The sequence below is a fragment of the Anabrus simplex genome, chromosome 2, assembly GCF_040414725.1.
Source record: "Anabrus simplex isolate iqAnaSimp1 chromosome 2, ASM4041472v1, whole genome shotgun sequence".
In the NCBI taxonomy this organism is placed as follows: Eukaryota; Metazoa; Arthropoda; class Insecta; order Orthoptera; family Tettigoniidae; genus Anabrus; species Anabrus simplex.
This window is the reverse complement of record NC_090266.1, coordinates 656,351,735-656,366,737: the sequence shown is the minus strand read 5'-3', so window position 1 is coordinate 656,366,737 and position 15,003 is coordinate 656,351,735. Positions and strand designations below refer to the sequence as shown.

The 15,003-nt window shown below is 43.0% G+C and overlaps 1 protein-coding gene across 3 annotated transcripts in view; it reads left to right on the top strand.

Moving 5' to 3' along the window:
* The window catches only part of LOC136864326 (A disintegrin and metalloproteinase with thrombospondin motifs 4), a 644,921-nt gene that overhangs the window by 222,282 nt on the left and 407,636 nt on the right, over positions 1–15,003 (top strand). For all 3 annotated transcript variants that reach the window (XM_067141158.2, XM_067141157.2, XM_067141159.2), the window contains exon 3: positions 10,105–10,290. In XM_067141158.2, the coding sequence (XP_066997259.2) occupies positions 10,105–10,290 (186 nt within the window). The remainder of the gene's footprint in view (positions 1–10,104; positions 10,291–15,003) is intronic.

Sequence of the window (15,003 nt, the reverse complement as noted above, 5' to 3'; positions counted from 1 at the left end):
AACTTCAAAGGCGCACGTACACAGTGGTATCCATGTTCTCAATATTTCTAGAAAGCGCGATAGTAATATCCTCCCTTGCTGAGGGAAACGTTATCGAATGAGGAAGGGGCAACTCAGAATCACTAGCAGGGCGAAGTCGATTCCCAAGTAGTAGGTTCGACAAAAATAAGAGATTATTTAAGGAGGTCCAGAGGGCGAAATAAGGAGACAGTAGTCACAGGCAGTCAGTCAGAATCTTAGAGTTAGAGAGGTTGGTCGAGTGACGGTCCGTGGAGGAGGCCGAGAAGATAGCCTATAGAATTTACGGGAGACAGGTGGAAGAAGACCAAGAGAGGTCGATCTGAGAACTTGACGGGAATAAGCTCTAGAAAGAAAGGGGCTTGTCTGACTTGCACGGGAAGTTGGTTATGGGTGACCACGGACGGAGACGAACAACTTAAGTAGCAACATACGCAGTGAAGTAAGAGGGATTTGGACTAATCACAAGGCAAGGGAATCGTGACTCTATTAATGTATCCTTCAGGGCCTCTTAAAATGAGTTATCCCAGTTGCTATAGGAAAGAACTACCAAAGACTACTAGGTCTCAATAGCCACCACATTAGTCAGACTGTAATTCTAGAGCATCGTACGGGCAGGTGAAGGCAGCCTACTACATACCCAATCCACAAAAATGCAGCCACATGACCATAACCGTACGCCAATCTCCTCTACCGACATCATTTACCTATTCGAAAGCCTATAAGACTTGGGTGTAATATTCGATATGAAATTACAATTCAAGAACCACATACAAATGCATACAACCAAGGCTATGACATTTCTAGGCGTTCTCTACCGTTTCACTGACATTTCTGATCCCACTGCTCTTCGCCACTTCTTCCTTACGATCATTCTACCTCTCTTGAACTACTGCTGTCCGATTTAGACAACAGCCCCCCCCCACTCCAATATTAACCAGTTAGATAGAGAAGTGTGTCCTTTTCTGCAATGAACAGAAACACCAAGCTAAGAAATCTGTCTGCGCAGCAGGTATTAAGGGCTGCACATCAAATGCCCTGAGTTTCCACCACGGAATCGTAAATGGGCATTACCGCTCGGAAATTTCATCTCGCTCTTCGCTCTCCACGTTCCTTCCCGCTCCACATTCCCCACACTCAGTACTCAATACTTCAACGATCTTTTCTAATCCGCCTCACGACTCTCTTTAGCACTATTAATAGGAGACAAGTACATCAAGTTAAAGTATATTCCAGAGGGGTGTAAATAATATCTTAAGGATAAGTTGATGTAAAGTGGTTATACCGCTATCTTGACCCGCGACGATTTGGCTGTGAACATGGCCATCCTTATGGTTTTTGATTTGGACAGTTGTTATTAGTGTGCCTAATCTTATCTTTTGTTATGTTTGTTATACTTTATTATGAAAGTTTATATTTGTTCATTAGTCTGATGACAGCACAAGTGAAATGCGATCAGTGTAGCTGTATCTTGTGCTCCGTGAAAAAAGTAAATAAATAAATAAATAAATAAATAATTAAATAAATAAATAAATGACAGCACTTTCCTCACCCATCCTTCAGGAGTCAGTTTTAATGTGTTCGTGAAAATTGCAAATGTAGTAGAACAAAAACGCCCATATCAGCATAGTCTATGAGGCGATATATTTTTTCGAGTGTTTAGCCAGTTTACACAGTATCACTATAATTCGAAAGAATTAGGGTGCTGTGATCACCAAGTTGTGGACATTTCCTTTAACTGGTTTTACATTATATGAAGTGTCCATTTTATTTTGTAGTAAGACAGATGTGAAAGGAATTGAAATCTTGGAAGACCGCAAAGTCTACCCGAAAACTATCTATGCTATCTGACAACTGACTTCTAGAATGGCAAGCAAACACATATTTTGCATGCAATAATTGCCTCTTATTCTTATGCTGATTGCTGACTTGTAAGCTCACACACATTTAGTGGAGGAAGAGACGCCTAGTGGAGGAACCGATGAACTGGGGGAGAGATCACACTTTCTCTTCTACTCGCTGTCTTTATACTCGGTCATGCAAGACTCCTGACCAAGACCGACTTCAATCCTCAGACCTTAATGCTACTCTCGATCGTTCAAAGGTGGCGAGTCGAGTAGCCGGACTTGTTGGAAATTCGGGTTTGTTTTGGTTTGTTGTTATCGTATTTAGTCTGTGTAATTTCATGAAATATCATGATAAATGTTGGTTTCTTTGTAGAATATAAGTATGTGAGTGTATTTATATGAGTTATTGGACACTTAAGATCTGTGATTATACGGAGCAATGTGAGAATGTGTTTGTTTTGATCGTGTTGTGAACCAGGTTTAAGTCTAACTATGGCAATGCCTCTCATACGGAATAAAACATTAAGAGAGCAATGGATTAGGAATATACATCGTTATTATTTTGAAGTCGATGACAAAACTGTAGTGAGCATACTTCATTTTGAGAATAAGTCTGAGGTCAGGGAAGACTTTTCTTTAATTCCCAACGTTGAATCTATTCGTGTTTCTCGAAACATATTAATTTAGATAGAATATAATTGATATTGCAATATTCCGTCAGTGTCTATGAGCTTCAAGGTGTCGATTGATTTAGATGCAAGTGAATTTTACAATAAGCTATGCTTGCCAACGAAAATGTTTGGTTGGATCTTGGAGTATAACAAAATTTATAAGTGTGACAGATGGAGCAATCATTATACTGTTACACAGAAGAAATAGTGACTTGGAGGGATTAGCTGGGTTTGTAACGCAGGGTTTTACACCACCAACACCTTCCGATTCATACTGTGGTTAGTGTTATCAAGCAGACCTCACCGAACTGAGCTCGTCCATTTGGTTAAATATCAGTGTTTAGAGTCAATAGAGTTTTTGCACTCATGCTCTGTAATGGGTAAAAACCTATTATATCTTTAGTGCCTGAACGTTTCATTACTAAGGTTACCATCATTGTGTGAAATGCTGTTATGCCATATGTCAAAAAGTAGTTCGTGGAACGTAAAGCCAATAACATTATCATTTCGGGTGTACTTCCCTTTCATTGGGTGCTGAATATAAGAAATTTTTCACCACTTCAAAACTACGGCACAAGGCGAGTTGACCGTGCGGTTAGGGGCGCGCGGCTGTGAGCTTGCATCCGGGAGATAGTGGGTTCGAACCCCACTGTCGGCAGTCCTGAAAATGGTGTTGGTGCGACGTAAAGCAAGTTGTAAAGAAAAACTACGGCATCAAATTATGTTTCATAGTTCTCATAAGAGCGAGTAAATTGAGGAATTTCGCACCTTAATTTATTTTGAAACATTCAAAATGATGTTACAAAGATCATTATAACACTTTTATCGTGTATTTCCATCTAAGTGAAATCTAAGAGAAAACGTTATTTGACTAATTGAAATTTCTAAATAATCAGTTTGTTGTTCTCTTTTCTAGTAGAATATATGTGATTCCACTTGATTATATGTGGTGCGTACTTGTTATCGAAGCGTTTTCTTACGTGAAAAAGTTATTTTTCCCTGTAATATTACATTTATCGTGTTAAATTACCGCCGTTTGTATAATATGTACGTGATATTTTCGTGTTTAACCAATACCAGCAGTCTGGCTACTTCGGCCGCCATGTTGTTTTTTATATTACGGTCTGAGAATTGGAGTCGGTCTTGTCCTGACAATCAACTTTGTACGAAACGGGTCTGGATGCACTTGTATCTCACCAAAGTACAGATAAGTGAAATTGTCCTGTATGGTTCTTAGAAACCAATAACTGAACTTAAAGTATTTGAAGAATCTGAGAGACAAATTTATTAACACTTTCTAAGCTGATGTTTATGTTTCGTAGATCAAGATAGCCGGGCTGAGTGGCTCAGACGGTTAAGGCGCTGGCCTTCTGATCCCAACTTGGCAGTTCAATCCTGGCTCAGTCCGGTGGTATGTGAAGGTGCTCAAATACGTCAGCCTCGTGTCGGTAGATTTACTGGCACGTAAAAGAACTCCTGCGGGACTAAATTCCGGCACCTCGGCGTCTCCGAAAACCATAAAAGAGTAGTTGGTGGGACGTAAAACAAATAACATTATTATTATTAGATCAAGATAAGGCATATGACAGAGTACCAAGGGTAACGTTGTTAGCCGTAGTAGGGGAGTGTAGGATTAGAAATAAGGCTTCGATCACATTGGAGGCACGCTTGTGCAAGTAATTTGGTGGCGCGCGCGTGCACATATAAACAAAATCTGCAAGAGAGTGACAGAAACAAGTGGTGACTTGTCCATCGCCGTTCACACTGCCCGCCACAAGCAAGTGCACGCTTGCGCAAGCTTGATCCGACTCCACGTCGAAACAAAAATATTTGTTTTGTAGTTGCAAGCGTGCGTGATCTCGTTTGTTTTCTGACCATCGCGGCTTCTCTTCAGGTGATACACACTTTCGGAAATTAGATTGCCTCTTTATTCTAGGTGTGATTTTGTCCAGTTATAGTAGAAAGTATCTGGTATCATTCTGAAGTATTCAAAAAACTTATCGGGCTGTCTAAGCAAATCGTTGAATATTCGTCCATACTCCCCATCTCCCTCTCTGTCCAAACAATTGCTATTAGTATTATTTGTTTTATTTGTATTCGAAATTATAAGTTATGTAGTCATCTAGTGGTTAAGTGTAAGAGAGGGCCTCGAGCCCTAACTTCGCCACCAATAAAGGCATTATCTATCTATCTATCTATCTTTACCCACTCTTCCCTCATTTCCTGCTCATCCAAAAATAAAAACTTTAAAACACCATTTTCCAAAACAATGTCCTCATCGTCTGACATCTCCATTTCGACTGACCTGTTTATAATAATTAACTTGCACCAAATACTGTATTATTATTATAATATTATAATATATATTATATATAATATAATTATATTATAATTATATATTATATATTATTATTTTTCTTTCTTTCTTTCTTTCTTTCTTTCTTTCTTTCTTTCTTTCTTGATCTGTTTTCCCTCCAGTGTTGGTTTTTCCCTCGGACTCAACGAGGAATCCCACCTCCAGCGCCTCAAGGCTGTGTCCTGGAGCGTGAGACTATCGGTTAGGGAATACAACTGGGGATGAGGACCAGTACCTCGCCCAGGAGGCCTCACTTGCTTTGCTGAACAGGGGCCTTGTGGGGGGATGGGAAGATTGAAAGGGATAGGCAAGGAAGAGGGAAGGAAGCGGCCGTAGCCTTAAGTTAGGTACCATCCCGGCATTTGCCTGTAGGATAAGTGGGAAACCATGGAAAACCACTTCGAGGATGGCTGAGGTGGGAATCGAACCCTCCTGTACACAGTTGACCTCCCTAAGCTGAGTGGAACCCGTTCCAGCACTCGTACCACGTTTCAAATTTCGTGGCAGAGCCGGGAATCGAAACCAGGCCTCTGCTTGTGACAGCTAATCATGCTAATCACTACAGCACAGAGGCGGAAATAATAATAATAATAATAATAATAATAATAATAATAATAATAATAATAATAATAATAATAATAATAAGTTAATAATAGTTTGTGTAGCCTCCGCAGAGACCTGGTACAGGTCTTTCGAGTAGGCGCCCTGTAGGCTACCTGCGCGTCTTTGAGAATTGGGCCCGACCTGAGATAATTCCAGTGATGAAGACAGCATAAGTACCCAGCCCCCGAGCCGAAAGAATTAACCAATGAAAGTTAAATTCGGTGAATGAAGCTGTACACATAAACTGCCTTCGATGGTGGGGTGATGGGAGATGAGTGGACGACGACAGATCACCTCGGAGAATAATGGACCCTGCAAGGCGACAATTGTTAGGTTCGGTTTTTAATGGTTTGTTGATGAGAGGTGTGAACTAAATCAGGCCACGGAGCTAGTTGCAAGTAGGGGACTGATGAGGCTTTTATTTAATTGTCCGGTTTCTTCGTTGAATGATCGGCGTACTGGTCTTCGGTTCAGAGGAACCTGGGTCCGATTCTCGGCCGGGCCGCAGACTTCAACTGCGTATAGTTGATTCCTTGGTTCGGGGACTGGATATTGATTTTGTCCTAGTACGCTTCTCTTCATCCACACACAAGATACCAGACTACCAGCCACTACAGAAACACGCAGTGGTGAAACATCCTTCCACATAGGGTTGGTGCCAGGAAGGGAAACCGGCCGTAAAACTGGGCCTAATCCATAGCAAGTGCCAACTCAAAAGGCCAAGGAGAAGACATGCTTAATTCACGGAGGCTTACAGACTGAATGCTGAAGGGCATAACCGTCTCTAATACAATTTCACGTAGCTACCAGATGTATGCATACACCTATGTCTTTTCCGGTTTCGCTAAGAGATGGCGCCAGCGAACAGTACGCAGCATCACATACGTCAGTTTGTTCGCTTGACATTAACTAACAAACACACGCACGTTGAGTCCGCCAAACACTGGCGTCTGTGTTGTATGGTTCAGTGATCATATCGACGTTTGTGTCTGAAAAAGAACATTTGCGGCACTCATTGCTTTTCATATTTAGTCAACAGAAACAGGCTGTGGAAAGTCATCGTTTGCTAGCAGAAACATATGGTGAACACGCTCTGTCGGTTAGAGCATGTGATACATGGTTTCGACAATTTAAACGTGGTGATTTCTATGTGAAAGACAGTGCGCGCTCTGGATGATGACCCAACTCAAACTCAACAGCAAGTGGCAGAAGCATTAAGTGTGTCACAAGAAACAATCAGCAGAGGTTTACGAGCAAAGGGGAAGATCAGTAAACTCTGTAAATGGGTCCCACACGATTTGAATGAACGGCAAATGAAAAATCGCAAAGTCACTTGTGAAATGCTGCTTCAACGCCACGAAAAAAAAATAATTTCTGTACCGAATTGTGACGGGTGACAAAAAAAATGGATTTAATTTGAAAACCCGAAGAGGAGAAAATCGTAGTTGGCACCTGGCGAAGCCGGTCCTTCAACACCAAGGACAAATCGTTCCGTCAATAAGACCATGCTTTGTGTTTGGGGGGACCAGAGCGGTATTGTGCATTATGAACACTTGATGCCCGGCGAAACCGTCGATGCACAACGCTATCGCCAACAAATTACTAATTTAAATTACGCATTGATCGAAAGACGACCGGACTGGGCCAGAAGTGATTTTGTTACACGACAATGTGTCTTCTCATACAGCAAAAACAGTGAAAGACACCTTGAAATCGTTTGGATGAGACATCCTTCTGCACCCGCCGTACTGCCCCGACCTGGCGCCATCTGACCCTCACCTCTTCGCATCAATGGGGCACGCGCTCGCAGAGCAGCACTTAAGCAATTTCAAGGAAGTTGCAGAATGGCTCGACAAATGGTTTGCCGCAAAAGACAAGCAGTTTTTCTGACATGGTATTCATAACTTACCTGAAAGATGGGCGAAGTGTGTAGAAGTCGATGGTCAATATTTTGAATAAACAAAAAATGAATTTCCCTTGAAAATTGCGTGTTTTCCTTACCAAAAAAACCGACATACACCTGATATTGCTAGCCATGTGTAACCCTTGTAAGTGGACCCTGCGACGAGGATTGGCATCATCTGCTGTGTATGGGATACTGCTTTTTATCGTGGTGAAGGATAGTGTTGTGGGTGGTTTATGAGCTGCAAGGATGTTGGGGAAAGCACAAATAGCCAGTCCCCGAGTTAAGGAACTACACATTTAAGATTAAACTCACCGACATGGTCGGGAATCAAACCCTCGGCTGTCTGAACCGAAGGCCACTACGCCGACCATTCAGCTACGTAGTTGGACACTGTCTATAACACCGCCTCTCAAACGCCCAAAATCTCACGCGTGCAAAGTGAAGCGCAGAGGTCCTGTGCACAACGCATCCGTCCCACTCGGCACGGCTCGGACCAGCGCGTCGTCTCGGGACGACTCGGCTAAGCTTGGCTCAACTCTGCTCGGATTTGGAGCGCTACGTATCAAGTGAGGAAGAGGGAGTCAGGCGGACCTAGCGGGACATGCGTGGGGAAAGAGAGAGACAGAGGTATTGCTCCAAACCGAGGAGTGGGGGTCTGCACTCTGGTCAACCAAGCTAAGTCGTCTTTTGCATCGTGCACCGCGCAATGAACCCAGATAGGCCCTGGTTTATAATGAAGATGTATGTATGGACTTTCTAAACAATAATTTATTGCACATGTGGAATTCTCTGTAATAATTTCATATTTTATATCGTTGGTGAAGTGCTTTCATCATAACGATTTGATTTCAGAAGTAGAGAAGTGCCTAATACACAGGCCACAGCGGATTCTCTAGTAATCCTTAGCCCATTCAGTCACTAAAGCTCGCATCAGTGATGACTTCATAGCGATTTCACACGGGCGGTTAGCCACGAAGGTCTCAAGTCCAAGACCGCGTACATGTAGCAGTAAAATAGGGCAGCAATGCGATATTTGTAAAATGATTTAAGGACGTTAGAAGAGGGCTGTATAGGATAGCTTAGGCCCTATCGTAAAGCAGTCATTCCCGAACAAGAATGAGTTCAAAAGGATTTAAACTCAGATCCTACCTGATTCTTTTTAATGGATATGATATTTCTCCAGAGCCATCACATTGGAGAGCCTGTTGTGGTCGGCATGTAGAGGCAGGGAAATCTTGATATTTTGTTTACATCTAGAAGGTACTCCAAAACAGCTGGAAGGACGATGCTCTCAAACATTGAGAGTTTTTTGGGAAACCAGGGTTGTTCCGTTTCCTGTTTCCAGGGCATCTTGTTTACATTCGAAAGGCTGCAAGCTGTAAAGTATATTTATTTTATACCTCATTATACTGTGGAAGACAGTAGGAGTGGTGGTTCATAAAAGTGAACTGTTAAAGACCTCTTTGATTCAAGTTTTAGTTCTTAGCAGTTATAGGAATTTTAAGCACAAATACGGAATAAATAGAATAATTTGAAGGTTACCGATACAACGTCCTGAAAAATGTCCATGTTAACAATTCTTACTAGTATTCTATTAACAAGAAGCTGCACATTTGTCTTAGATTTATACAGAAATATGCGAGGATGCGTTCAAAAATTGGGTGCGAGTTTTAACTATAAGTCCTCTTGCGTGGTGTAGTGGTTAGCGTGATAAGCTGCCATCCCCGGAGGCCCGGGTTCGATTCCCGGTTCTGCCACGAAATTTGAAAAGTGGTACGAGGGCTGGAATCGGCTCCACTCAGCCTCGGGAGGTCAACTGAGTAGAGGAGGGTTCGGTTCCCACCACAGCCATCCTCGAAGTGGTTTTCCGTGGTTTCCCACTTCTCCTCGAGGCAAATGCCGGGATGGTGTCTAACTTAAGGCCAAGGCCGCTTCCTTCCCTCTTCCTTGCCTATCCGTTCCAATCTTCCCATCCCCCTCCCCCACAAGGCCCCTGTTAAGCATAGCAGGTGAGGTCGCCTGGGCGAGGTACTGGTCCTCCTACCCAGTTATATACCCCGACCGAATGCCTCACGCTCCAGGACACTGCCCTTAAGGCAGTAGAGGTGGGATCCCTCGCTAAGTCCGAGGGAAAAACCAACCCTGGAGGGTAAACAGATTAAGAAAGAAAGAAAGAAAGAAAGAAAGCATCAAAATTGAACTTTCACCGAAATGTCCGAAATCATGCTTAATTCATCACTATCGCAGTCGATGATGCTTTAAATGTACAAATAATCCGTTTTACTGATATTCTCTTGACGGATCGGATAACAATATACAACAGTCTCAATTGATCTTGTGTTCAGTTAAATTTGAAAACACAGAGCGAGTTGCCGTGTGGTTTGGACCGCGCAGCTGTGAGCTTGCATCTGGGAGATAGTGGGTTCAGACCCTACTGTTGGCAGGCCTGAAAAGGGTTTTACGTGGGTTCTCATTTTCACACCAGGCAAATGCTGAGGCTGTACCTTAATTATGGCCACGGCCGCTTCTTTCCCACTCCTAGGCCTTTCCTATCCCATCATCGCCGTAAGACCTATTCTGTGTCGGTGTGACGTAAAACAAATTGTAAAAAAAAGAGGAAAAAATGAGAGCTGAGTAAAATATGATTAGTTTCATTTTAATAGCCGAATAAAGAATGGTTAATGGTTTTTCTTATTGTTTCAGTTCCGTCTAAAGCAGGCGACCTGCGGAACAAGCCTCAAAATATGGAGTATGTTATTCCAATCAAAATCTCACCCCCTCCTCTTCATGAGGACGATCTGCTCTATGGCGGCGAGGATTGGGACATGTCCCCATCGTGGACTCTGCAGCCAGGGAAAGCGGCTCCAGTAAAGGATGGAACTAAACCAGGTAGGGCCAGTAATGAACTGGCGAGCTAAACATTACCATTGTTACAGCTCATTGTCATGCACTTCGTGTAGTTCATTTGTTATCTTCACTGGCGGTATTCTCAGATTGTCACCCATTCCAATGTGTGTATTGTGTCCCAGCATTGAAAGTTTCCTATTCATGGCCAAGATACAGACATAATTTTGAAACAGTCGAGTTGTGTTTATCAATCATTGCACAAGCTTATCAAGTATAATATTACAGTCGAGTTGTGTTTATCAATCATTGCACAAGCTTATCAAGTATATTACAGTCGAGTTGTGTTTATCAATCATTGCACAAGCTTATCAAGTATATTACAGTCGAGTTGTGTTTATCAATCATCGCACAAGCTTATCAAGTATATTACAGTCGAGTTGTGTTTATCAATCATCGCACAAGCTTATCAAGTATATTACAGTCGAGTTGTGTTTATCAATCATCGCACAAGCTTATCAAGTATATTACAGTCGAGTTGTGTTTATCGGTCATTGCACAAGCTTATCAAGTATATTACAGTCGAGTTGTGTTTATCAATCATTGCACAAGCTTATCAAGTATATTACAGTCGAGTTGTGTTTATCAATCATTGCACAAGCTTATCAAGTATATTACAGTCGAGTTGTGTTTATCGGTCATTGCACAAGCTTATCAAGTATATTACAGTCGAGTTGTGTTTATCGGTCATTGCACAAGCTTATCAAGTATATTACAGTCGAGTGGCTTCCCTCTTGCACAGTTTGGTCTCTTACCCGTTTCTTCAATGCTAGAAGTGAGCAATTGAAGGGCAATCTTCTTGAATATTGTCATGAGTAATTCTATGAAAAGAATAGGAGTTTAGAACTTCGATAAAAGACGATAAAATGGTATGAACTTCAGTTCAGTGGCCGAACATCTATGATCTACGAAATTTTGGTGCCAGAGATCTGTTTGCATAGCTGTTGACTACGTGGAGGCAAGAGGGCATGTGCTCCCCATCGCAGGGGAAATTGTCTATATTGTAAATGTGTGTGTTTAGATAAATACTTGAAGCTATTCTATGTGATTGTATCAAGTGTTAATTTCGTATTGTCTCGTTTGTAGCGTTTACCACTGTTATTACTGATGCGTGACAACATCAAAAAAGGCAGAGCGATTTTTTCGTTTGACAACATGATACAAGCTGCAGAAGGTTGTGTACGCTCTCGATACGGGTGCGATTGTGTAGCACATGTGGATATGGTCCTGTTTTTATGGTCGGATGCCCTTCCTGATGCCAATTGTATATGAAGAGATGCATTCACTGTTGCATGTTTCTGTACTGTTAGTGTGACGTGTTGTGTGTTTATGAAGGGGAGATTATTGGAGCAAACACTAACACCCAGTCCCCGAGTCAGAGGAATTAACCCCACGCGATTTAATTTTCCGACCTGGCCGGGAACCAAAGAATACTACAATCATAGTCAATTTTCCTGTTGAAGGCAATCCAATTTTCACGTTTGGTGTTCCATTTTGTGATGGTGTAGAAGCTTGTTGGGAAGTCGTAACTATACTGAAACGAAATTACGATAGGAAGATGATCAGATCCTCCGGAGTATCGTCGTGCTTCTCAAGAGAGGTTGGCAGCAATTGCAGGAGAACGGGTGGTAACATCCCGTGCTGAAGATCGATGTGCATGGTGAGATATAAGGGTAGGATTGCCGTCGCTGACTGTAACCAGGTGGAGGTCGTCCATCATATCACGGACGGCTGTCCCAGCGCGGTCCCCAACAGCACATCCGCAAGCAACACTATTTGCAGTAATCATACAGGGTGAATCACTTAAAACTTGCACCTCAAATATTTCTCAAATGGAAGGTGCTATTGATGTGCTAGTTTCACAGAAATTAAGTGTAACCAAGGGCTCATAATTGTAGTCGAGACACAGATTTTAATAATTATTAGAATGTGTATTTTTTAATGGAGCAATGCCATTAACAAAACAAAACTAGAGTAAATTAAAATCTCAATGGTGGTTTCTTCAGGATTCTACTACAAGTTGAATGTTATTAAAAAATGTAAGTATTCTGGCTCTGAATGGCCCTGTGTATGTGCCACGGGTAAGTTTTGTTTGAACAAGATTGTCATACAGCACAACGACGATATTAGACTTAAGTGAATGTGGTCATAACGATGAATAAGGCGAATTCGTTCTAGAAGGTCAGTTGTTCTTCTCAAATGCTCTATTGACAGACGTAAGTTCAGATGTTCCTTATAGGAATATTGATGTCCACATCCACGTAAAGTATTTGCTGTAGATGACCAAACATATTATCTCAAGTCCCTGTAGTAAATAAGCAGTAGGAGGAACAAAATCGAGTACAGTTTTATGAAAGTTTTCGTGTGTCGGTCAGTCGATTCCGATCACCCTATTTGTATTTATGCACACTTATACAAGAAATGAGTCATCGCCGTGATCCAGCACTGGAGCTTCCCAATTGGTTTACCATGTTCGATCTCCGGCAGTGTAATGCTCACGATGTCTGTAGCCCCTCGAATATAGCACAAATAATGCAACAATAGGTTATAATTGATATATTTAACTGTGTTATATTCTTCAATGCAATTTCTCATTAATTTTCTTGCTTAAGGTACATAAACTTGAAGTCAGATACGAGTCGTTTTAATAAAATCAACTCTGTTGCTACTAGCTGTTGAGGGGTGAGTTTTGTTATTAATGCCATCTAATGGGGACGAGTGGCAGCAGGAGAGACAAAGCACACCTATAGTCAATCAGTATAAAGTTGTTGTTGTGCACTTCAGTAGCTTAGGTTTTACGTCCCACTTACTACTTTTTAACGGTTTCTGGAAGCGCCGAGGTACCGAAATTTAGTCCCGCAGGAGTCTTTTACGTGCTGGTATATCTACTGACAAGAGGCTGACTAATTTGAGCACCTTCAAATACCACCGGACTGAGCCAGGATCGAATTTGCCAGCAGGCCAGCGCTGAGCTACTCAGCCCGGCACTTAGCACATTGCAGAAGATCAAATGTTTTTACCGGCTTGGTGCAGGTCTTTCGAATTAACACCGGGGACCTGCGCTTCTGTGAGGATTGAGGCCAATCTAAGATGAATTCCAATGTTGAAGATGCTCGAGGCTCCGAACCTTAGGAATGAACTAATGAAAGTTAAAATCACCGACCTGGCCGGGAATCGACCCCTTGGACCAAAGGCCACCATAGAGCCGGACAAGTAAATTAGTGTCCTCGCCCCGAGGTGGTGCAGCTCTTCTCAGGCACACCCCTAATGGAGGTGAGCTGTATGTACATACCGGCCCTCCTGCCATTCTTAAATTTCTGGCAGTGCCGGGAATCGAACCTAGCCCTCCCGAGGACGGCAGCTAATAGTGCTAACCGTTACACTACGGAGGCGGTCATCTTCTTAACGAAATGGTCGCGCGCTTATAAAAACAACCACTGTCATCGCCAGGCAGGCTAGTTACATGACGACTGAGCATTGTTTCCACGTTACCGATGGACTTCACAATAAACAAACAGCACGGCGCAACAGCCCCGAAGCCCAATAAATTACAAGGTGTCGTGTGGTCGGCACGACGAATCCTTCCGGCCGTTATTCTTGGCTTTCTAGACCAGGGCCACTATTTCACTGTCGGGGAGCTCCTCAATTGTATTCATGTAGGCTGTCCTCAGATCCAGGTAAAAATCCCTGACCTGGCTTGTAATCGAAGCCTGGGCCTCCCGGTAGGATCCAAATACCTTCATTGTTGTATCGCATAGGGTAAACATGTGTGATATATAAACAATTCAAAATTAGATTTTCTCTCATTATTGTTTGTGCACTTTTCATATAGAACTAATATTTCCGGAGATTCTTGGAGGTCTTTGTCCGGCTTCCTGGTTGAAAGGTTACCAACGAGGCCTTCAGTTCAGAGTGTCCCGGATTAGATTCTCGGTCCGGTCGGGAATTTCCATCGTGTTTCGTTAATTCCTCTGATTCGGGGCCTGGTGTTTGTGCTTGCCTAACACACTCGCCTTCTTCTTCTTCTTCTTCTTCTTTATCTGTTTTCCCTCCAGGGTCGGTTTTTCCCTCGGACTCGGCGACGGATCCTACCTCTACCACCTCAAGTATAGTGTCCTGGAGCTTCAGACTCTGGGTCGGGGGATACAACCGGGGAGGACGACCAGTACCTCGCCCAGGCGGCCTCACCTGCTATGCTGAACAGGGACCTTGCGGGAGGATGGGAAGATTGGAAGGGATAGACAAGGATGAGGGAAGGAAGCGGCCGTGTCCTTAAATTAGGTATCATCCCGGCATTTGCCTGGAGGAGAAGTTGGAAACCATAGAAAACCACTTCCAGGATGGCTGAGGTGGGAATCGAACCCACCTTTACTCAGTTGACCTCCCGAGGCTGAGTGGACCCCGTTCCAGCCCTCGTACCACTTTCCAAATTTTGTGGCAGAACCGGGAATCGAACCCGGGCCTCCGGGGGTGGCAGGTAATCACACTAACCACTACACCACAGAGACGGACCACTCGTCTTCATAAACACACATATTGTGACCTTTCACGCATCTCTAAATTCTGGGTTCTCGTTGAAAAAGTTATGCCTCGGCTTGTGTCATGCGGAGCTGCAAAAGATTCCACTCTAGGGACGTGAATGTTCATCGAGTTGGGTCACAGAATTGTATCGTTGGCTCTACGTTGATGTGACTAATA